The sequence below is a fragment of the Ptychodera flava genome, chromosome 15, assembly GCF_041260155.1.
Source record: "Ptychodera flava strain L36383 chromosome 15, AS_Pfla_20210202, whole genome shotgun sequence".
Lineage (NCBI taxonomy): Eukaryota > Metazoa > Hemichordata > Enteropneusta > Ptychoderidae > Ptychodera > Ptychodera flava.
Window position 1 is genome coordinate 26,945,095 of NC_091942.1, and position 23,507 is coordinate 26,968,601.

General features: G+C 37.8%; 1 protein-coding gene across 1 annotated transcript; it reads right to left on the minus strand.

The window, feature by feature from the left end:
* Positions 1–356: 356 nt before the first annotated feature.
* On the minus strand, positions 357–23,021 carry LOC139151710 (RING finger protein unkempt-like). The gene is made up of 15 exons (XM_070724670.1): positions 22,868–23,021; positions 22,555–22,764; positions 12,145–12,449; positions 9,836–9,971; positions 8,692–8,894; positions 8,174–8,277; positions 7,571–7,750; positions 7,240–7,320; positions 6,842–6,989; positions 5,602–5,730; positions 4,849–5,039; positions 4,003–4,245; positions 3,100–3,168; positions 2,566–2,727; positions 357–1,974 (listed from the first exon to the last, which is right to left on the minus strand). The coding sequence occupies exons 1-15, from the start codon at positions 22,951–22,953 to the stop codon at positions 1,798–1,800; spliced, it is 2,424 nt and encodes an 807-aa protein (XP_070580771.1). The 5' UTR covers positions 22,954–23,021; the 3' UTR covers positions 357–1,797.
* Between the last annotated feature and the right edge of the window lie 486 nt (positions 23,022–23,507).

A 23,507-nucleotide genomic window follows, 5' to 3' on the forward strand; every position in this document is an offset into this window, starting at 1 on the left:
CTGGAAGGTCAGGCATAGCCAAATCAACACAAACAGATCTGCACAAACTTTTGCAAATGATGGCAGTTAGCAGTATAAGTGGTGGTGGTGTTGTGAATGTGTGTCACCTCATTCCAGACAAAGTTTCAGCTTTCATAGAGTTTATTTCTTTGCTATTGATTGATATCACCGCCTAGACGATAATTACCCCTAACAGTGTTGGCAATACCTCAATTTAGACAGTATGTATAGTTCCAGCATTGCCAATGGTTCAATACAAGCCACTTCACCTGAACAAACAACATCAGTTCACGTGGTGCAGAATATTGTCAACAGTTGAAGATCGTGGACAGGGAAGAGACAAAACACAGTACTCATTGTCTTGTATAAAATCTACAGAAGCCTTTATTAAAAGATAGAACTTTTCTTTTGTCTGTCATCTTTTTTGTATTTTCAATTTATTTGTTCATAAGTCTGCAATACTGCTTTGGTGTGGAACCATGAGCATGTCAGAGCAACGGAATACAGATTTTTCAGCTCTTGATAACTTGCTGGTCTCATATTTTCCATCCCCTGTCAATAATTTCAGCACTCCACCCCATGGATCCAATCCCTCCATTGAAAATGAAAGGGTTGCACCACAGCTTGGTGTTGTAGAAAAGAGATGGTCCATTCCCAGGGACATGCTTGGCAATGATACAGCAAGTCAATTGGTAATCCGTGTCTAGACATGCTCCTGAATAGAGTGTCTCAAAATGGTGTTCCACGCCCACAAATGCAATGACAGACCCCCTAACTGGGAACAAAAGTTTGGCAGACTGCAGCAGCAGAGTTTTTTTGAAATACACTGGTTAGTTATGCTGGAAATGTCAAAGCTCTGGAAAAATAAAATAAAATAAAAATTCAAATTTTTTGAAACAAAATAACTGTTTCAGCATTAACCATTTTACTGTGGAATATGTACTTGAATGGAACTTACTTGCAGCTGTAAGACAGCTTAGCCTGTTGAATACTGATAATGTCTTACTAATTCATTGAAAGCAGAGAAAATTTTTATTCTTTTATTAACCTATGATAAAAAGTCACCGATCAGAGAAAAAAAGAGGACTCATGAATTCACACAATATTGGAAGAAGATTTCTTCATGGAAAAATAAATAGCAGTGAAAAGTTACCGTGCTTCACAATCACAATGAAGTGTGCGACAGCAACTTTTCTGTGAGAGTTATTGAATTGTATAATATTTTATAATAGTTTAATTCTCGTCAGTTCATTGGAAACAATAAAAGCTGCACAGCTGGCAAAGGGCTCTCATTGCTCCAAGTAAAGTGTATGATGAATTTTTTTTAAATAAAACATGGTAACCTAGGAAGGGTCCTCACGAATTCCTACCAGCCTCACTACATCTCCGCGGTCATTATGACCGACTGTGAAACACAACTACCACATGAGATTAATAATAATGCCATGTCTTCTAAAATGAGAGATGCAATATATGTGTCTGGTTTGGGGTTCACTTTATATGACCTTGGTGAAAATGTTCAGCAAAAAAGCACTTGCTAACAAAGCCTTCAAATAAATGGGAAAATTCTATTCTCTAAGACACTGGTTGGAAAGTGTTTACTAACTTTAAATCCCTTTATACCATACATAAAGTGTGTTTTTGTTCCTTCTCAACTTCGTTTCACAGGCAATAGAAGATACCTATATTTACTTATATTTTTATGTTTGAAAAACCGCTGCTGCAGCCTGCACTCATTGCCAGAGATATTAAGGGTACATTATTTCTTATGGAACTCTGAAAAGCTAGAGCCAGCGATCAAAGTGGTAAAAGTACTGTGGTTTGTTGAGTTATCTGAGTTTCACAGTAGGGACATACTCTTCTATTGACGGCACACTGATCACACAAGACGAAGTGCTGACATGGTAATACTGATATACTGCGATATCTCTCAGTACATACTAAACATCTAAAAGTCTCTTGCATGTATACAACCTGTGAAAAAAAAAAGCGAGACAGAGAATGAGAAAGGGAAACTCTTTACAATCGTAAATATATTTGAAAAGGGCTTGACACAGTTTGTTTACCTTATTTGTCCCTTCAATATATATACATCCTTATAGGATTTAAAAAAATAATTTTTCCCCCTCATATTCAATATGTCTTCCTAAACCAATAGACAACAGCATCCAAGTGATAAAATATCAGTTGTGAGATCCAAAGATATTTCGCATTATCTTTGATAGCACTAATCATGATTCTAGGTTTGATACTGTACTAACTACAGCATCATGCCCTCAACATAACCCTAGTTGAAATTATCTAGACAGGCACATGCCCGTCACAGCATGTAATAGTGTTTCTTACATGAGTTTGTCGGTCTAAATTACATTACTTGCATTGATGAATATAAGCTCATCATCATGGTTTAGCCCAAATTCATTGTTATCAGTGGTGAACGTGGAACAGTTTACAGGAAATCGGGGTTGAACAGGTTAAAACTGCAATACAGAATCCATTATTCCACTACAGATGCCACTTCTCCACATACGATGGATTCATGGAAAGCAAGCCTACCGTACTTACCCTATCTACTCTGGCTAAGTCATTCCTAAGTCGAGCTTGCAACTGTTTCAGTTGTGAGAGTGGTAAATTATGCAGCTCTGCCACCGTTTGTAGTACATGTAAATGAGAAGCATGGCTAACGCTCTGTGATTCCTGTCTCAATGGTATTGCTTGACTAACAGCCTGTGGGTGAGAATATGAATAAAGAAAATGAAATTAAGGCCAGTTCTTGTATGGTCTGCAATGTTGAACTGAAGAAGATGGCTTGTGACAAAAGTTTTTGTAATTCTGACAACAGAAGCAGCCAAGTACAATGTATTAATATGCTATTTAACTTTGAAGGTCCTCCAGAGGAAAGCTTGTGAGTGGATATTCACAATAATACGGACTGCAAAACAGCTTTGAATTCATTATCATAACCAGTCCAAAACACTATTTGCATTTAAACTGGCAGGACATCAAGTTTCTCACAGTCAATATCTTCATTACTTTTGTACCAACGGCGCTCTGTCATGCTGACAGACTTTAAGATTGTAAAGACGAACACATCCATACCTCATCTTTGTCATGTTTCTCTATATCACTTGGTTGTTCTGATATTTCTCTCTTCCAGTAGTCACTTCCCTGAGAAATCAATTCCAAATAAATTCAGGTCATTTTCAAGGTAATCTGTCAACTGCTGTTTCCTTAATTAACACAGATGCTATTGTAGGGTCAAAAGTGGTTGATATCTAATTTGTGGTCATTGTTCACCATGTCTCTTGTGACACATCGAGTCATAAAGTATGATGAGTATCTCACAATATATATGTAATGTAATATTCCTTCTGTTTGTTTGACTACATTCCTTTGGCTTGGAAACCATGGTGCGGAAAATAGACATTTAGTCGTCACTTCTTGCCACGACCATGTCAGCTGTGATGAATGAAACTCTGGAGAGACTCAACATGACGAGAATCTCACCAGATATCCCTTTCATGACAATGACTGAAACCCTAAAATTTGTTCAAATCAACAACATCACTTGTAAAAGAAAACATCCTGCTACATTCAGTGTTGCACAACATGTACATGTCTACTGATGTTCCTTTGGTGTTTGATTCTCTTGAATGCAAGTGATGGTCATTTCGATACTTCTCCTGGACTAACCATGCAATGGTGTCAAGACCATATGGAGGTGGTGACTTTGCAAAATGGTGCTTACCCCTCCAAAAAATCTACATTTACAATTCTCAAGCAGGCAGCCTACTTGATTTCCAGTATGACCAGCCTGTCTTTTTCCTTGCTTTCATAAGAGGTGCACTCTCAGTAACTCATGCTGTTGTTTTGTTTCAAATTTCAATCCCCATCTCAACTTGCTCAGTGTCCAAGATCAGAATGCAATGTTGGTGTAACTTCTTTATTTTTTCCCAACAGCCATTAACAGTAGTTGAAATGATTACCATATAAAACACCTACCTCTATACTACCAGGTTTCCCTTGATTCCATGACTCTTCCCATCCGTGGACCTTTCCTTTGAGAATGCTCTCCTCAGGCAGCCTTTGTGCCTCTTGATTGGGTATCGTACCGGGCGACTGTGGTATACTATGGCGAGTATTGGGAGATGCAGGATTTCCTAGTGGGTCCAGTATACTGCCAAAACCTAATTGATTCATAGCTGTCGGTGCAGGGTTGGGTTGGCTCATAAATGCTGCTTGAGCCTGTAAGATTATCAGAAGGGCCGTTTGAGAACATGTTAATTGATTGATGAAATAACGAAATATGAGTTTGGCAAATTAGAAGGCTAGCCTCATTGTAATATTTAAGTAGGTATAATTATTCCATGTTTGAAAGGTGAGCCAAGCGTTTTGCAGTATCAGCTTTATCATAGCAGCAAGATCATTAACAGGATAGATCTTGAATTGCACAGACCAATCACATGGACAAACCGTATTTTACATCAATGCATACACATATACATGTCTACAGACCTATATGCAGACAGACGGACATCAGATACTGAAGTAGATTAAACTCCTATATTGGCATTCTTTCAATACTGCATTTAGAGAACTTAACGGATTGATAAGCCCTATAGTAAAGTGAGCAACTTTACTCATATCCCGCATTACTGGTCAAAGAAATGGGCCGCATTTCAGTCACTAGCCAACATTTCAGCCAAAAGACAATTTTCCATTGACAGATTATAAAGCTTCATCACCATCATCACTGTTATCATCATCATCATGATCATCATCATTATCATCATCATCATTATTAGCATGTAGTTCAAAGCCAGGGGGATGAAACACTGAAACACTGACCTGTTCTAATTGCTGTTGTTGCTGTTGCTGTTTCTGTAGATGCTGTGGTACAAATGGTGGTGGAAGCTGGGATAGGGGTGAGGACCCCGTGCTACCAGAATGTGACACTTGTTGATTATTGATGTTGCTATTAGTACTACTGCTATTGGTTGTTCCCGGTATATTGACTGGTGCAGATGAACCAAGAATACCTGTAGTGACAGAAGCGAACCAACTTTATAATAGTGTTACTCCTTGGAAGACAAAAAATCTTTCATGAGTCATCCACAGATTTTGACAAATTCTTCAAGACAATAAATATGTTACAAGTTACGTACAGATTTTGAAAATTCTTTAAGAGGCACACTTCAGTTTTACCACAGTATTTTGACAAAAGAGATGTTGAGATGAAGAATATCTACTAGCCTAAGTATGAGACTTCAATGGTTAGTTGCCGTCACTAATCTATTTTGTCCAAGGCTATACGCCTAAGTTATTTAACTGATGCTTTACCCACACTGATGAACAGAATCTTTACTTGAGTTTTGATCACCATGATTTAGCCTAACCCTGTTGATTTTGATGTTTTACATGCACCTTCACACTGGCAATTTAGGTAAAAGAAATACACCAGAAAAGTAAACTTGATCAAAATTTACTATTATCTCATGTCCACAGTGCCTGCTAGATCCTTTATTTCTTCACAACCCTGCTGAAAGTGGTACATAGCAGCTGAAAGATAGAACAAGTACATGGCGTTTAGATTGCACCTACCTATACCTGTGCTAGAACCACTCATTCCGGCTCCAGAACTTCCTATTGATGCCGTATCATTATCTAGTTCTTTATCTAGGACGTGATGGACATCAAAATCATCTAAATTCAAATCCTCTAATGCATTTCCTGTGTAGACAAAAAATCAAAAGATGTTGTGGGTGTACTTATCATAGATGGAACTGCTGGTGTGTTGCTAACTTGGCAAATTTTAAACAACTCAAAATGTGGCAATTTCTGTTGTATCATTCAGTGGTCATGATGAACTGAACAAGGTTTGTATAGAATTGACCTGTAATGATTACATCTGTTATTTTAGTGCACATGAGCATAAATACTATAGAGCAAAGGAGCAGACTACATGAATTAAGGCAGAATGCGCCTCGGGTATAGATATTTGGACTCTAAATTTTTACGATACTTCTCTGATCTACAGCTTGTGTGAGCTCATTTCAAAGCTCTTGGCGTTAATAAATCTTTGGTGAAAACAGAAAATTTAATTTTTTCCGACACATGGATTGTGGCCATTAAGGATATCAAATATCAGTAAATTTAAAGCAAATTGTTTCCTCGGTACCAAAATTTACAAGGAGACCCTAATTTTTATTCCTGATTTTGAAAGAGAATTACTGAAAGTTTCCTTGACAAAAGTATGACCAAAAGTTTATCTCACTCTCGAGGCACATACTATCAAAAATTTTTGGTGAAAATCTGCCAAGATACAAGAAAACTTGTTTCCATCCAAAAGAACTGAAGTAAAACTTTTGGTTGTCCCAAATGTGATTACATGTAAGTGATGAGGTTTGAAGCACTCTTTAACCACTGACTCATCTACAGTGTTTTTGCTAAGGGCGGTAAGCAGGTAAATGTTACCAGGGTTCCCCAGTCACTTTACTGGGGTTCCCCCTTGGTATATCAATGCAATCAGATTAGGGGATAGCAGAAATGTTACCTGGGTTCCCAAATCATTTACCAATATTCCCCCACCTTAGCAAAAACACTGTTACAGTAGTGAAACAAAGTGCGTAATCACGATGCACTGGTGTTACACTCTCCCTTTTCTCAGCAATGGTTCTCTGTCAAGGCATTTCGTGACCTGTAACAAGGTAACTTGGAGCAGTGTATGGCACCTAACCACTGCAAACTTGCTGCCAATGAAAAGTAATATAAGGTTTACTCTGGCAGGTCACAACTGGCAATGGAGATTTACTGCCAGTATGGAAATTTGAGGTTTACTCACCAACTACAGACTCCACAGTGTCACTTGCAGGGTAGAAAGGGGGCGCCATTGGTGAAACTTGAGATAAAGATGATGGGGTAGGTGGCGTGGAGGCTATACTTGATGTCAATGGACTTCCACCGCTCATAGAATGAGCCATTAAAAGATTCTGAAATACAAGTATAGCAAAGCAGACATAATTATGTGATTAAACTCTTGATTTCCACGTTTGTCAAATTGTTCACAGATATACTGGAATTGACCTAGAAAAATTGTACAGGGCGTGCTATGTGCCTTTTTTCATGTCTGGGACGTGTTGTACAGGTTGTGCTACATATTGTACGTGTTGCATGTCAATGTGTGGGCGTATCTACTGTTTGCTTCACTGTCAGTGCACCTCTACATTTTACTTATCTCACCTGTTTTCGTCTAGCTTTCTCTTGTTCATCTATACCAGGATCATTTTCAATCAATAATAAATGTCTTCGGAGATTTGCTTGCTGAAAACACAGAAGAGAGAAACAAAACTGATCAGCCAGTACAAGGATACACTTGGCTTCACAACCGGATTTATCTTAAATGGCATGAATTACATACAATGCTTGCAATCCTCAATGCTTGCATTTTACACTGAGATACACACAGCTCAGTAAGTTTCTGATTGCATCAAATTCTTTAACACTTTTACCCTTGGTCCCCCATATACAGTACTGGGTGCACCACAGAAGATGATGAGGCCTTTGTACTCACATGTGTATCTTCTCTTTCCGACCCTGGTGCCTTCATGTACGAAGCACTCTCTGAAGAGAAGTTACTAGAAGTACTATTAGAACGTGGTTTGGCTATGGGCCCGGGCACTGGGCTGTAGGTCACCATGGCAGGATTTTCGCTTGATGTACTCGCTATAGTGGCTAGAGTGGCTGAAGTCATCTGAGGAGAGAAAGAGACAGTGTTAATGCGACACAGTTAATGTGACAGGCGCTAACTGGCGACTTTACTCTCTCTCTCTCTGTAAGCAGGTGCCTAGTATCTGTCTACTATAGTATTGAAACTGTGTGTAGATACTGTGTACCTCAAAATAATGATCTGAAAAAGGTCTGTGTTTTGGAGCTTTGAAACACATATTACTGTTTAATTATAATCAGTTGATCATGATCCAGAGTTCTCCACAGGGGATTTTGAGGGGTGGGCTACCCCCTGTTTTGGAGCATTCCATTCATGTTTATCAAAATACCAAATGGTCTTCCATTTTCGAAAAGCGTAACGTAAAATGCACCTAGAGAAAGATGCAACTAGCCCGTTTTACTGTAATGATTGTAATTACTTATAATTATAGTGTATAAATGTAATTACCTGTTGTCCTATGGGCATTGTGAATGGAATAACTGTTGTGGTTGGAGACACAACACCTGGTATTGAACCTTCCTCAGAATATTCCTTTATTGTCATCATTTCCTCTGCAAGAAAGAATTAGTTTCTCATGAGACTAAAAGAGTCTTGAAAATCAGACTTGAAATTTTCAAGTGATCTGCAGTAGATGAATCACCCTACATGTACCAATTTCCAGTATGAAGAACTGAAGAACTCAGAAGATTTATTTACTCCATTTTTTATATGAACCCGAAAACATTCTACATAATGATACAGAAAACAACTTGGTTGCAATGATGTCGAAGAATTTCTCTTAGACCATGCATATGAAGTAAAAAGACTACAAAGTTCTCTTTATAAAATGTCAAAATATAAGTCTGTTTGTTTACATGGTTTTCTGAGCTTGTTGACATCAAAACACACCCCTGGTTTCCTACCACCATTGTCATTGTAGACTGAGATATCATAGAATGTGTACAGCTTTCCTTCCCAGTACTTACGTTCTACATGAGCAAAAGCACAAAACGGCCCGCGAGGGCAGTATCCAGTCTGCTGCATGTCGTTACATTTTGTTGACTTATAAATCTCGGGATGAAATTGCTGTTCAGTTCTGGTGTGACAGTACAGACACGCGTCACCCTGTTCACAGTTGGTGGTCTCTCCCCATTCATCGCTGTGTTTCACATTGGGGCATGGTGTAGACCTGGCAACAGAGCAGAGCCTAATGTGGTGATACTGGAGACACCTCACTGATTGTACATATACATACTGCATTCACATTGCCATTGGATGTGAACAGAACCACTGAACAACCACAGGAATGTTCAGATACATTTCAATATAGGCAATGGCCACTGCAGCAGTCCAACTGGCCTATGTAAATAATCACAACATGACTTCTCACCGATCATATTTCAAAATTTCTTACGAAACCTGGAAACCCTGTCACTTCTGTTTAGCATAGTGTGAAGAAAACAAAGGTCAACAAGAGACACACAGATTTCATTGCTTATCTTTTTCATGGGGTAAATTTTCCTTGGAAGCCAATTGGCCTATGCAGTGCAAGGAAGTACATCTCGATACAGTTGCTGGCATACAAAAATAATTCATCTATTTACCAACAGAGTCAATATTTCTCTAATGTATATTACACTTTTGTACTTTCCACAGTTTTTTGTTCTCTTGTGAATATAGCTCATGGGGGTAAACATTGATACTTGTTCCAACACAACCATTTTATTTTTATATTAGTAAAAACACAATACCAGACTTGCAGTGCACGTCATGACTAATTTTCTTTAGGCGTTTTAAATGACATTCTTTGTTTGCCGGCCATATGCTGGTAGGTTTTCAGAGAAAATAAAGAAAACAAACACAATATTAACACTATTACAAATAAAATATTATTTTTCCGAAAGAAACCAAACTAAACTGAGCTTATGTTATTACATGTACACTTGTGTTTTTGGTCTGTGTTTGTTTTTCCCCCTGGCTGGCTGGTAGGTTTTTCAAAATTCCAAGGATGGCAAACAAAGAATTTTCTTTAAATGGCCTTATCGTAAAACACCCCACTGAATTACAGATATAACCAGTGAACTCAATTGTTTGTTGTGTACCATTGATTCACAGCTTATCAGGTCTCACCTGTATTTAGATTTCCTAGGACTTCGCCGTCTGTCTCTGGTGTTGTGATATTGCGGACATGCATAACCTTGTCTGCACAACCTAGGTGGCCTTTTACACGGCTCAGTTTTATAATTTGCCAACACGTAATTAGTATCTGTTGTGAGATATAAAGATGGATAAAAAAATCAGTGAATGTCATGAAGTACTGAGTTGTGCTCAGCTTGAGACTACTGGATGTACAAGACAAGGGAGATCAAGAAGTGGTGGGCTGTAGATTCACATTCTCATTGTAAATTCAACAGAGAACAAATTCCAAAATGGGTATTCGATGTTGGATTATATATGCCCCATGCGTTGTCTCTCCACACCTAGTTTACTATCTGGGCACCAGTTTATGAATGAAAGCAAAGAAATTCAACTATGGTGGTGAAAAGGTCAGTTTTTTCACATTTGAGTGTTTGATTACATTTGCAATTAACATATATATATATATATATACAGTATGTTGATTGCAAATGTAATCAAACATACGAATGTTGGTTTCTCATGTACAGTGTAATAGAAATATGTCCATTTACAACACCCTTGGCAATGCCAAGATTGTCCTTATTTAACAAGGTGTCCTGAAAAGTCAGGCCAAATTCTATTAAATTTGTAACTTTTGGCAGGGCTTGACAATTCCTATCGCCCGACGCCCGGGACAAGTGAAATTACGTTCGGGCAAGTCAAAAATAAAATCTGGTCGCCCGCCGGACAAGTTGTTTATACAACTTCTGGCGCAATCAACGCGAACCTAAGTTGCGGTTTGTGCACGTGTCGCCCGATTTGCGTTGTCGTTCACACAAAATAAATGTCAATCACTGACTTTTTTAGATACAATTGTGACGTTCTTCTGCGATTCACTTGCCGACTCACACAATGTTGCAATTTTTCGATGATCGACATGAAATTGTGTCATCGTCCAATTAAAAAGTCGCTTAAAATTTGGCGTAAACAGCATTTCTTTGTTGTATGCTGACTGCTCCGCCCCAACAAATTAGGTAAAAAATTGCAAAACCCAATGCCATAGTGCTTATTGGCAATCGACCGTGCAGTACTTAAAAATCATTTATGCGGCCTCGCGAGGTAGACGAACATTGTTGGCAGATAGTTGTGGAGTGATCGCTGTAAATATGAGTATTTTACGGTAATATCTCCACTAATGCAAACAGGCATTGTGCATTTTCGCGAGCCAGAACGTATTTCTGCTCCGCAGACCTACGCAAAAATCAAGCAAAGTTGTTGCCGTAAAGAGGCACGTAGTTTACGACGATGGGCATTGTGTAACTCTGAGAAACGACATTGTGATTATTTACGACGGCGCCACGAGGGCCAGCGTGAGTGGGATCGTCTGAGAATCGACGACTCGATGTGATGATTAGAACGATGTTTCTGACAAAAGATCTAAACATAAGCGTTATGATGAGGAAAAACGCCGTAGCAATTTGGAAAGCACAGTGGCCTTGGTTGAAATGACGGTTCCAAAATGTTCAGTACGTCGTGTCTCAAATACCCCACCATTGCCAAAGCATGGAGGTAGGAAGAGACTACCTCCATGGCCAAACCAAGCGAAAGGCTTTTCTTGACAGATACGACATGTTTCGCGTTGAATCGATAAGGTCTCACGAGTTTAGTCAACCGCATTTGGACTGTTTGGCACATCGCAGATGAGATCGTGACGGGGACAATGATTGTGGAAATTTTGTGGGTCCCGCTGAGCCCGATAGTACAGTTTCACTTGCCAACAATCCGATCGCGTGCACTCGCAATGCGTGAACCGAATGACGACGACCAGCGACAGAAACTGACCAATCTTTTTACGACGGCATTTATGCTTGCCAAACACGGGAAGCCGATGTATGATATGTACCTTCAAATCCAATGTTAACCCTGCGTACAGGTCTGTGTGTTCCCAGCGTTATACGGCCTCTTGTAGTGGAGGCCGTATAACGCCAAGAACACACAGACCGTACGCAGGCCTACTTCAATGTAAACTTTTGAAAAAAATCGGCGTCAACATCGGCGAAAATTACCAAGATAAGAAAGCCCTGAAAGCCGCTACGGGAATTCGTCGCAAGTATTTTGGTCTTGATTATTACATATGGAGGACAAGTAAAATTTTTGAGAGGACAAGTGAAATTGAAAATCCACTTGTCCGACGGACAAGTGAACTTGAAAAAAAATTGTCAAGCCCTGAGTAAACTGCTTTTGGTTTCAAAAAATGTCTGTAATAGAGAGGTGTCTGGATTACAGAGGTAACTGCAAGTATAACATTCACTACATCTTACCTTGCCATTTCGGATCAACGTCATTGACAGCATTTTTTTCTTTCTCTACCACAGTTGTTACAGGGACATTCACATTATTATTGTCTGTTGCAGGCTGAGACCCTCCCTCTTGTATTGCCAACAATTCCCTTATATCATACACGGGTGGTCTAAGGTCATGGGGTCCATGGGCAAATGCACAGTGAGGACCGTTTTTGACACAGTGCCCCCTAGAGTCCGTTTCATGAACGCATATTCCAGTCTTGTAGTATCGCAGATGATACCGTCTTTCAACATCCCCGGCGGGGCGATGTAAGTACAAACAGCTGAAATAAAATGTTTGTGAACATTAGATGTCAGCATTCACATATTTTGTAAAGCTAGATAAAACTTGTTCAAAGTATTTGAAGAGCGGAGTTTGGGGACACGTTGACCTCTTTTTGACTATCAATTTTATCTGTTTTGACCTGTTTACCCCAATTCCTCGTAAACAGGTCCACAATCACTATTGATAACAGTAGACTTGGGCCAAACCATGGTAGTGAAAGGGCTAACTTCTTAATCCTCTCTCTCCCACGGGTTGTAGTCCCAAACCTTCATGATGAATTCAGTTGAAAGGAATCCTAACACTCCATGATCTTGTGATTCAAAGAACCACCAAAACATAATTAATTTGATTCAGCTGTATTTCATCCAACCAATTTTCCTTAAATGCCAAACTGAGTATATTTTGAAAATGCTGACATTCGATTTACCGTAATTGTTTTGAACTTGAGCACGTACAATTTTAGGGGATGCTTTGACTTGGGTATAATTTAGAATCCAGAAGACTCAACAAGGCAAAAATAAGATAAATTAATCCGCTGCATATTTGATACATTTGAAAATAAAGGTCATGATGTAATTTTTTATTTGGCTGAAATTGATTGGGCAATGATGCAAACAAAAGAAGACAGTGTATTTGACCTCATTGTGAAGCATGGTTCTTTCATACACTTTTATAAACAAAATAACTCCATTGTACTTTCATGGTCAGTAAAATATTAAAGTAAAGATGAGTAAAGGCTATCATGTGTACTATCGCATTGGTTTCTATGCTTGCACACTTAAAAGCATTGAAAATCAAAAATTTTTTAACACCTTCCTATATCAACATTGACAATTAGTACAAGTCCTTGAGAAAGCATTAAAATGGTATGGTTGATTTTAGAGGGGTATGTATCATCACCTTTTATATGTCAGTAGAGCGCATTCACAGACGTACATGTACTATTGAGGGAGCATTATTCATGTTGAAAAAGGTGATAATGGCAGACAGCTACTCCCCATCCCCCTTCATCATCCTCCATCAATTCGAAGGGAAAGGATGATACCGGAGTAGCCACACTCTACGTGTCTTGAATTTCAGTATACAATTTAAGTGTTCAATTATAGTGAAGAGTTTATTTCCCATGGCTAAGAAACCAGCTGTCACAGCTTTGGCGCTAACAAACTAGCTGTGCTTGTGTGTCGTTTATCTCTGTCCTATAATTGGCAAGCAACAATACTATAACTCTCCACTTGTGCTTTTATTGCCTTTAACTGCATTGTATTGGGTTGTTAAAGTCAGGTTTGTTTTTTACGTATTCTTTCTTTGAAATGACTGTTGGCCAAAATGTTATGAGAGAAGCTCTGGATGACGCTCAAATCACTTTGTAATTATTGAAAACAGTGGGAGAAATGATAATTATTGCAGGATGATGAAAGTGTGTCACAGATCGCCATTAAATTAATTTCTATCAATATTGGCAAATTACCTCTGGGGATAAATGGAAGTTTGACTGTGATAATTAAATTTGAAGTGAGATGCATTTTAGGCATGCAAACTGATATTTAGTGAATTACTAATATTCACCTTGAATTCAAGCAAAACTGTGAAATTTTCTGAACATGTACAAAAGTGTAAATTTCAATGTTAATAGACAACTTGACCATACATATTCTGGTTAAACTACCTCTTTTGGTAGCATCTCTCAGTACATGCTAAATGACATACAAGAAATAAAATACTCATGCAACAACCAAGGAGTATGAATTCTGTTTCCGGTGGCACACATCAAAACCAAATTTATGAACGTCACGCTTTTTGAATGTTTCCACTCAAAATCTATAATGCTTTGGCTGCTGAGTGCAAAAATAAACGAATCATGACAGATTTACCAAACACCCTGAAGTCATGTGTTCTCATTCATAATCTAAACTGATTGGCTGCAAAAATAAACGTATCACAACAAATTTATAATACTTCCTGAACTCATGTATTTCCACTCAAAATCTGTCACAGCTCAGCTGCAAAAATAAGGTATCCCAAACAGATTTACCCTACTTCCTGAAGTCAAAGAAATAAGTTTTATGAACTTATGGTTTTGCGAATATTATCTTTAGACAAGAGACAGACTGCCATGCAAATACAACATGGAGATTGTACTAATATACAAGGTCATAGTTCAGTCAATAAGAAGGAACTGATAACGAATGTTTGTTTATAAATACACTGAAAAAGGAAACTCTTCAATAAACACACTTATGGACACAAATAACAGAACACATGTATTATCTATTTGTGCAGTTCTTGGAATAATTCACACTTTAGAGTTATGATTACGGTAGCTCAACAGCAGGGTGATATTTGTGAGCAAATATGCCATAGTGATATACCAATTACCGGTAACTATAGACACAACCAAAGCCCTACCTGCCATCACTCTCTCATAAACTTTAATAGATCTATCGATAAGAACTGGCATTAAACAGTTAAATCGCCCTGATGAAATGATAATAATCATGACTTTAACTACAACACAATGGTTTTTTAAAATGCTCGGCTTCAATAAATATTAACAGTACAAACACTTGCAAATTTTAGTTGCAGATAAAAGTGTTTCACATTCTGCTATGACACAATCACTTGACCCCTACACAAAGATTTACAGCTAGAACCATCAATCTTCCTTGATTTTTGGAGTCTTTGACTGACAGCACTGTTTACAAACACAAATATCCTTGATGGCACACTCATTTCACTGTATCTGAATTTACAATGGTTGGGGTAAAGAGAGATTGCAAAATTCCTGTTTCACAGATCATAGGTACAAGAATAAAAGGAAGGGAACAGAATGTAAAAATTTTATTTTCAACAGCAATTTCTTTAGTTTGAGGAACAGCATGATAAATTTTATTTTTCAACTGCAATTTCCTCTATTTTGATGTGAGAAAAGGAACAGGGACACTCCAAGCTGCAGTTTGTGAGAAGCTACGATATAACCAGATCATTTGCATGAAATATTTCACTGCATCTTGTGGAAGTCATTCTATATATCCAAACACATACCAAACTATGTAGGATATTAATACATGTTGACACTTCACCCTAATTAATATCTGTGTTTCTTGTGACACATTTGCTGAAGCTGCAAGTAATGCTTGCTATATATACATGTATATCTAGGTGACCTACATCTGAGCAGTAAACACGCTGAGTGTAAGGGATCATCTCAGAAGCGTCATTCCTGACAGATGCCCACGCAGCATAGAATTATTCCTTACTGCATAAAATACAGTTTATATGTCACTAGTACGATTCTTCCAAAATGTACAGAGGACATGTCAAGAGAGAAATAAGTGACTGAACAGGTGTAAATCATCTATATAAATAATGTCAACAAAAGAGAAATGGGAGTTTGTGCATACAAATGAAAAAGGAGATTAAAATGTATAATAAAAATAGCTTTGAAAAGTAAAATATTTTGTAAAAGAGATAAAATTTAGAAAAGTCAATTGATAAAAACACGAAACAATCCATCTGCACAGCAGGTACTTATCTAAGTCAAGGTTGATAATTGTTCTTCACCATATGTAGGGAGGGGGTGTCAGACAATTGTCATACATTTTTCTGTCTTTTGGTGCTCTATTTTTCCTCCTCTTTCTAATTTAAGGCAAGTGATATTTAAAAACAAACAGTATGAAAAACTGAATCATTGAATGCTACTGCCATTACTATGTTTGCCTGATCTTCCATTATTAATTCCTCATCTCTGAGAATCAGAAGTTACAGTGTACAATTATCAGACTGAATTAAGATGAGGGTGTGCTCAATTTTTGACGAGCTTGCAAATCAAATGATCATGTATAAGTTCCAACTGATTCAATATTGCCATCTGTTCAGTGCTGATCAACAGTCTACATATTGATTGATGGGTTTTTTTGAGATGTCATGGGTTCAAAGGAAACTTCTTGAAGCGTTTATTTGGTTAAAAAATATTTTGATTACATGCCGGACTACACTGACAAAATGTCAGCTTCAGAACTTTGAGATGGTCCCTAAAACATCTGATAAAGCTATTGACACGGATGATATCGTTTGATAACATCAGTGATACTGTACTGAATCAGACGCATAATGTATCTTTCCTTATAAGGTATGATGAGCCTCCAAGCAAAATGTCAACAGTTTGTTAATTCATTTTATATAGTGCTTGCTGGTTTTCTATTCTTCTATTGTTTTTATTAGACCTGGGTTACAATAGTGGAGTTAATATGAATAAAAGGGTCTCATCAAATGGCTTCCAATCAGCTAAACACTTGCTTTTGGTGAATACTACTTAAGACTGTCTATACTGCAACATATGTACAAGGTCATCATTAAGAGGGCCCGCATCAGTGAGGGAAATGATATACGATTCAGTGACCCAAGAGTATCATGTATCCTGGGACACTTTTAATAATAGTATGTAACTATGACAACCAAACATTTTAATGTTATACCATCCTCATTTTGTAACCTATGTTGGGAAACATGATTATCATTTAAGTAGGTTAGAAATATGGGGGTATTTCTGCTGTTTTTCAGTATGAGTACCAGGGTACATGTATACCAAAGCAGAACTTGCAATGACAAGGGATACCATACATTCACTGGCTTCCATAAGAAAACATTTTATCTTTATGCTATTGTGGCATTGCTATGAGATGTGTATGGCTGTTAGTATTTAAATATTATTTTGTCAGTAGTAGGTTGTCAGGCACTTTACCATTTAAGTAGACAGAAACACCATGATATTGTAAGTCAGTAGGTTAGTGCATTTGGGTAATACTTGGCTGAAAACATGTACAAGTCCCTTTGCCAAATGAAGTGTGAATGTCCCTCCCCGCTGAGGAGTGTTCACTCCTCACTGGGCTAGATTTTTCTGCGACACGTCCTAATGGGTAATTCAATCCAGCATATTATACAGGCTAGTCAACAGAGTTAACCATTTGGTCGATATTGATGTGCCGGAAGTGCTGGCAGCCATGAGAAATAACACTGTCAGTATGACATGTCCATGACACAAGAAACATGTCTGTTTGAGGGACAAAACTGCACAAAACTTTTTTGACTGTTTTGCTTGGCATTACAATTGTACAATCATTTGTTGAGGGAATTCAGAGATGAGGGAATCTAAAAACTGTAGAAATTTTTTCAAAGTTGAGAAAATGAAATTTATGAGGATGTGTACATCTGCTTCAGGTCAAACACTGGTATCATGTTTGACATGAGCTGCATGATCAAATAATGACTCCATCGCTGAGAATTCACTGACCGGCAGATCAGGTTCATCAGGGCAGAATATCACTCTTGCTGATCATTGGACACATAACAGGTTTTACGTGTAATGACAGACTCATAATAGTGCAATGCTGGCAGTAAAATTTTTATTATCACAGATCTAAAATCATAGTTATGTTCCCTGGTGTGCAGGTTCCCATGAATGTGTGTGTTTACTTCTCATGGCCACTCGGTTGCATGTGTCTTTTTTCCATCATACTGAAAGTGTCAAAGTTTAATGGCACAGATATAGAGTAACTCCACTGAATGAACATGTTTGTAAAAGGCAATTATAGATTGATTACTTCCGAAGCCATGGTTTTGTAGTTGTTGCATCTGTCTGGGTGTTTCAAAATTATAAGTGTGGCAGGACTCAGCCATCACTTCTAGTTCAGTGCAATCCTTCCTACCAACTGGCAGAAAAGGCAAAAATTAACCCTTTGACTTGGGTACTAAAGTCAATTTCGGTTGCTTTTGTAAAATATATCCCAGTGAAATTTTTTTTCAGAAGTTTGACATAAGTTTGATACAAAACTGAAGCAAATGAAATGTTTTGTATGTTTGGTCCAAAATTATCAAAAAATTACAGAAAAATTCATAAAAATCTATAAAATGCTGCACTAAAATTTTGGTGGCAAATATTACAGCACTCAAAGGGTTAAATACCATCATAAAAACACTGAAAATTTCCTTTGTCAGCACTATCACTAATACTGATCATATTTATGAAAACGGGGCGCTAAAATTCACAAGTCTGCCAGCCCAAAGTTCAGTCAAACTACTTTAATGATAAACCTGTGGTGGAAAAAGATCAATTAATTGCCAGACAAAGGACATTGTTCTGTTAAGAATCATTTAATTTTGATATAATTCAATTAGAACAAAATACTGGATAATGCTTTTTAAGGTCAAATATATATATATATATATATATATATATATATACAAAGTATGCGGTTCGACTTGTCCGATACAAAGTGCTCAATACAGAAGTAGAGCGAGATATATAAGGGTTGCTGGAGAATTGATTTTACAATTTCATCTCTACGTTGTTTCGTGAGTCACGAGACTCACTCATCAGGAGACTAGACTGGAGTATATATATATATATATATATATATATATATATATATATATATATATATATATATATATATATATATATATATATATATATATATATATTATAAAGACATTTTGTTTGAAGGCTTGAAATGACAGACTGAACAGCAGACATTGTGTGAATAAATACAGTCAACAAATAGATGGACAAAGATCACTTGATGGCCAAACAAAGGACATTGTTAAGAATCATTTAATTTTCAAATAATTCAACTGGAACAAGGTACTGGATAGTGCTAATTGCTGTCACCTCATGGTAGGTAAACAGACATTGGTAAGGGAGCATCACAATCATTAAGTATTAGTCCTGTTGCTCTGACAGTTTTTATCTGATATGTATGTGACCATGTGTTATTGACAGTGCTATTGGAGACATTTCATTGAAATTATTAGTAAATGCCTACTTCCATCACTTTCAGAAATCTACAAACATGCTGTCTGTACCTCTTATAAACATCAAACGACATTACACGCAGTAAAGATTGCAATAGTGACTTGACAATAGCGCATGTTTTTTTAAAAAAAGATGCCATCTGATCATCTCATCATCCAAGGTCAAAAGACATGGCTTCAAGAAAATTGCTGTCACGATTAGGGGGGGGAGGGGGGACAGGAGGCACCGAACAGATGCCTACCCTGCTGTCAGTGAACTTTCAACAAGTTTTAAACCTGAAATATTTCTAAAATTTGTTTTGTAATTGATTACTGGTTATACAACTGTTATAATGTGGGCCAAATAAAACAATTGAAAAATTTCTTGATTTCAAAACAGTCTGTTCCTCTACTGTATTTTCAAATACATGTATACATGTCAGTGTTTTCTACTGTTGTAACCCTATTTGTGACAGTACAATAGTTAACACAGCCAGACAGGGAAATCCCCCTTGACCTGATTAATAGAAACAGGTGCATATTTTCACATTTCTATTTTTTCATCAATTACCCATGATTCATGTGAGGAATGTTGATGTGGAAATCTTATACTACAAAACAAACATAAGTTATTCCAGAGAGAGACTGAGCAAAGTTATTGTTCTGAAATGACTTGACCGGGGCAATCACATATGACATTTTAATCTTATTCTTCACATAAAATTTATTTGACTATAATACTGAGACCATTTTTTGACAGCAAAAAATTGATGCTTCACCACAACTGGGATCACTCAATCATGTTCAGACTGTACAACACCATGTTTACGTAGTACAATTCAACATCATGCTAGGGGGTGTATTTCTATATACTTAATGAGAAAGACACCCCAGGACAAGAAGGCTACTCCAATATGGAAACTTTCATCCACTATTCTTGAGGTGTACTCAACCAAGGGTTCCTGTTTTGTCGGTCTTTATAATGGTTAAGTGAGCCACTGGCCCTTCTTATAATTGATAGAGACAAATACTGTATCAATATTTACAAGATACTATAATTTCACCTGTTTATCGTTGCAGCTTTTTACTGTTACCACCAATGCCTCATATGCTCAAGGAAATTCTCATCTTTTTGAACAATTAAAAAATAACCTCAACAAATCAAAATAGGTTTCATAAGTTTCTGAATCTTAGAAGTGTAGGCTGTAGACGAATGAAGTTTGCTTATCTCACAAAAGAGGAAGATGACAAAAAAGTGAATATTGTCATTCTAAGCATGAGATTGCTATATATATTGATATAGTATATTTATCCCTTTTTCCCAATCTTGCCACCATGCTTTGACCCTGCTGTTATTATCAGTACAGCACAGAAGTTACCTCTAAATGACACATTACCTGAAAACTATGGGCAAAACAATGTAAACTTGCTAACAACTTTATCAAACAGTGATATTAGAAAATAAAGATTGGGATATTCCATGTGTCAAAATCTGTACAGCTTATTCCTTGGATAATTTACATCTTGAGTTATGTCTAAGTTGTCTAGTTTGCAGTACCATGATAGTGATTTGAAAGGTAACTTCAAAGAGTTTGTTTGCATTTACCTAGCTTTGAAGAAATACCAGAAGCATCTTTCTTGGTAGACGTCTTAACCTATTCGATACTTAAGGATTGTTCTTTTGTGAAAGACTATTACCAGCTTGAAGAAAAATGTTGAATCACAGATCTTTGCAGTAATGTTACAATTTCTATTTTATCGTTTATATAGATTCATACATTGTAAGAACAGTGTGGAACATTTTTACAACGTGGTCAATCTACCAATTTGCCTAAAACAGCTGGCTATATCAGAGTGCACGCGTCAAGTTCACCAGGAAAACGGTCTGCTAGCTGTACGTGTACGAAGTCTGGTCTCGTGACCACAATAACATTACGCTTTATTATGGCTGCTGCGTCGGACTGTGTGTGGGCGCCATATTGAAACACCACTGACAATATACAAACACTGAAAGGATAGCAAATCTCGAACTCCGATGATTAAATAAACTTATCATATATGACTCCCTGCAGGTAATGAGTAATTAGTGACAATCGAAAATCGCGAAAGTATCATTTTAAACTCGATGACAGGCGGTCATATGCTTTGAGCCTTTTTTCGAAACAAATGTTACGATCAGAAGGAACGGTCACACAATAAACAGTGTAGAAGTCAGAAAATTGACCCAAGTCTCGAAATTTCGTGAACTTTGTGTTCACTTGGTAACGCTATCGTCAACAAAAGACAAACTTTTATTGCGTAAATCACCATCGCAAAGTCGGAAACGTTCTTTAGCACGAAACTGAGAAGAAATTGCGACATTCCTTTTGTTAGATCAACAATTTTATTTGAATACAGTCGGCCATCTTGAATAATTAGCGGACAGTACAAACAGTGCGCGGGATCAAGTCCTGGAGTTTACACTGTACATGCTGTACGATGTAAAGGTTTTCGATTCCTCGTGATAGTCTAATGTTACCATGAATACACACATATACATTTGACGGTATACTGACACGATCCAAGATCAAGCAAGTGCGAAAACGAATCGCTAACCGATAGATCACGCGTCTCTAATACGTTCCAATGTATGTGCAGAGGGGGTTTCCCGAACACAGTCACTGGTGCGATTTCACCATCTTTCGCGTTTGCTAACGTTTTGCAGAAAAAAATAGCCACATACATACAACAGTACACAAATTATAGCCTTCGACAGGCTTTAATAATTTTGTCTCTTTCTCAAGCGTTATCTTTCGAGTCCATGCTTGTACTATCTTCGATCACGTCTCTGTCTCACACAAGTACACATCTGCTACCTAACCGAGCTGACCAAACCGACAAAACAACCAACAAAGGTTGCAGCGTAGTAGAACTACAATTATCAAGTTTTCCAGGATCCAGAGTATCGTTAGCATTGAACGATTCCTGCGTCTGCACGCGGGAATAGAATATACAACGATTTAGAGCGATATACTTTGTTGTTGTTGAAGTGAGCCCTACGGAATCTGGAATTCAAGCAGGCTATCTGTGCTATATCAATCAGGCAGCAAATCATGGAAAAACAGCAGTATTATTCTGACAGAAATGGTTTGGTTTTAAAAGGATTGTTACTATTCCCCCGAAACGTAATGTTTGCCTTGAACTTTCCTGAATAGATGGCGCAACAAAACTGGGATTCCCTTTGATTTTCTAGATAACAGCCCCCAGCAATGTCATTCATGGTGTCAACCGATCATGTAAACAACCGATTTCAGTAGTAAAAACATCCGACTTACTCGTCCCCATCTGGGCAGATGCCAGTAGTCTCGTCATATCTGGAACAGTATATGTCGGGGTTGTAGTTGAAGGTGCCATCCCTTTTCCTGATTGGTCTCCGACGACGTTGATTCATAAAATGCCAGTGAAAGCATGTGAATGGTCGGTGATTTTGACATTTGTGTTGTAGGAAATCCGGGCACTGTTGTGTGCGGAACTCTTTCAAATACCTGCAAATATACAAAACATTGGATGATGGAAACGCCAAAAAATCGAAGATTTGGGGCAATCACGCACACCACTTACATGCGTTGACATTCAAGGAATACTTACGTGTAATGAAATGGCTTTTCTGTCGGTGTAGGCAACACCGAAGCGTTGTTTCTCGCCTGCTCCGACGGCATTTTCACAGACAACATAGCGCGCGCACGCCCATTAAAATCGCAGTGAATGACGGGACCCTGTGACGTCACAACATGTTGAGGTCACGTGTACCAGGGATTCCCTCAATCCACTGCCATTGAAAACAAAGCCCTGTTGTGTTGCGCCGTGTTTAATGACTCACTTTCCTATAACTGTCCAGCGTTTTGAGAGTTTGTGACATAATTAGATTAGCAGGAACCGTTATAAAGGAGCAAATGTGTGATTATTCAGAGTAAACGACGCCCGCGCTTCTACACTACCAAAGACTCTCCGATCCCGTATATTGTAGGACAGCAGCATTCATTCACTAGTTCTACCGGACGCGCCGGTGGCGTTGCAAATATAAATATTGACATAGTTGTAGGGTTTATCGTGAAATCATGGTGAAATCAAGGAAGTGAAAGAAGAAAGGTGGGCGAAACAGCAGAAAACAAGCTCTTTCAGTTTTCTTATGAAGTTGAAGATTTGTATATACAAAGGTGTGATTATACTTTTGCACTTAATCGCCTGATAGCATTATACTAAAGCTTACCTGAATAATGTAAGCTTA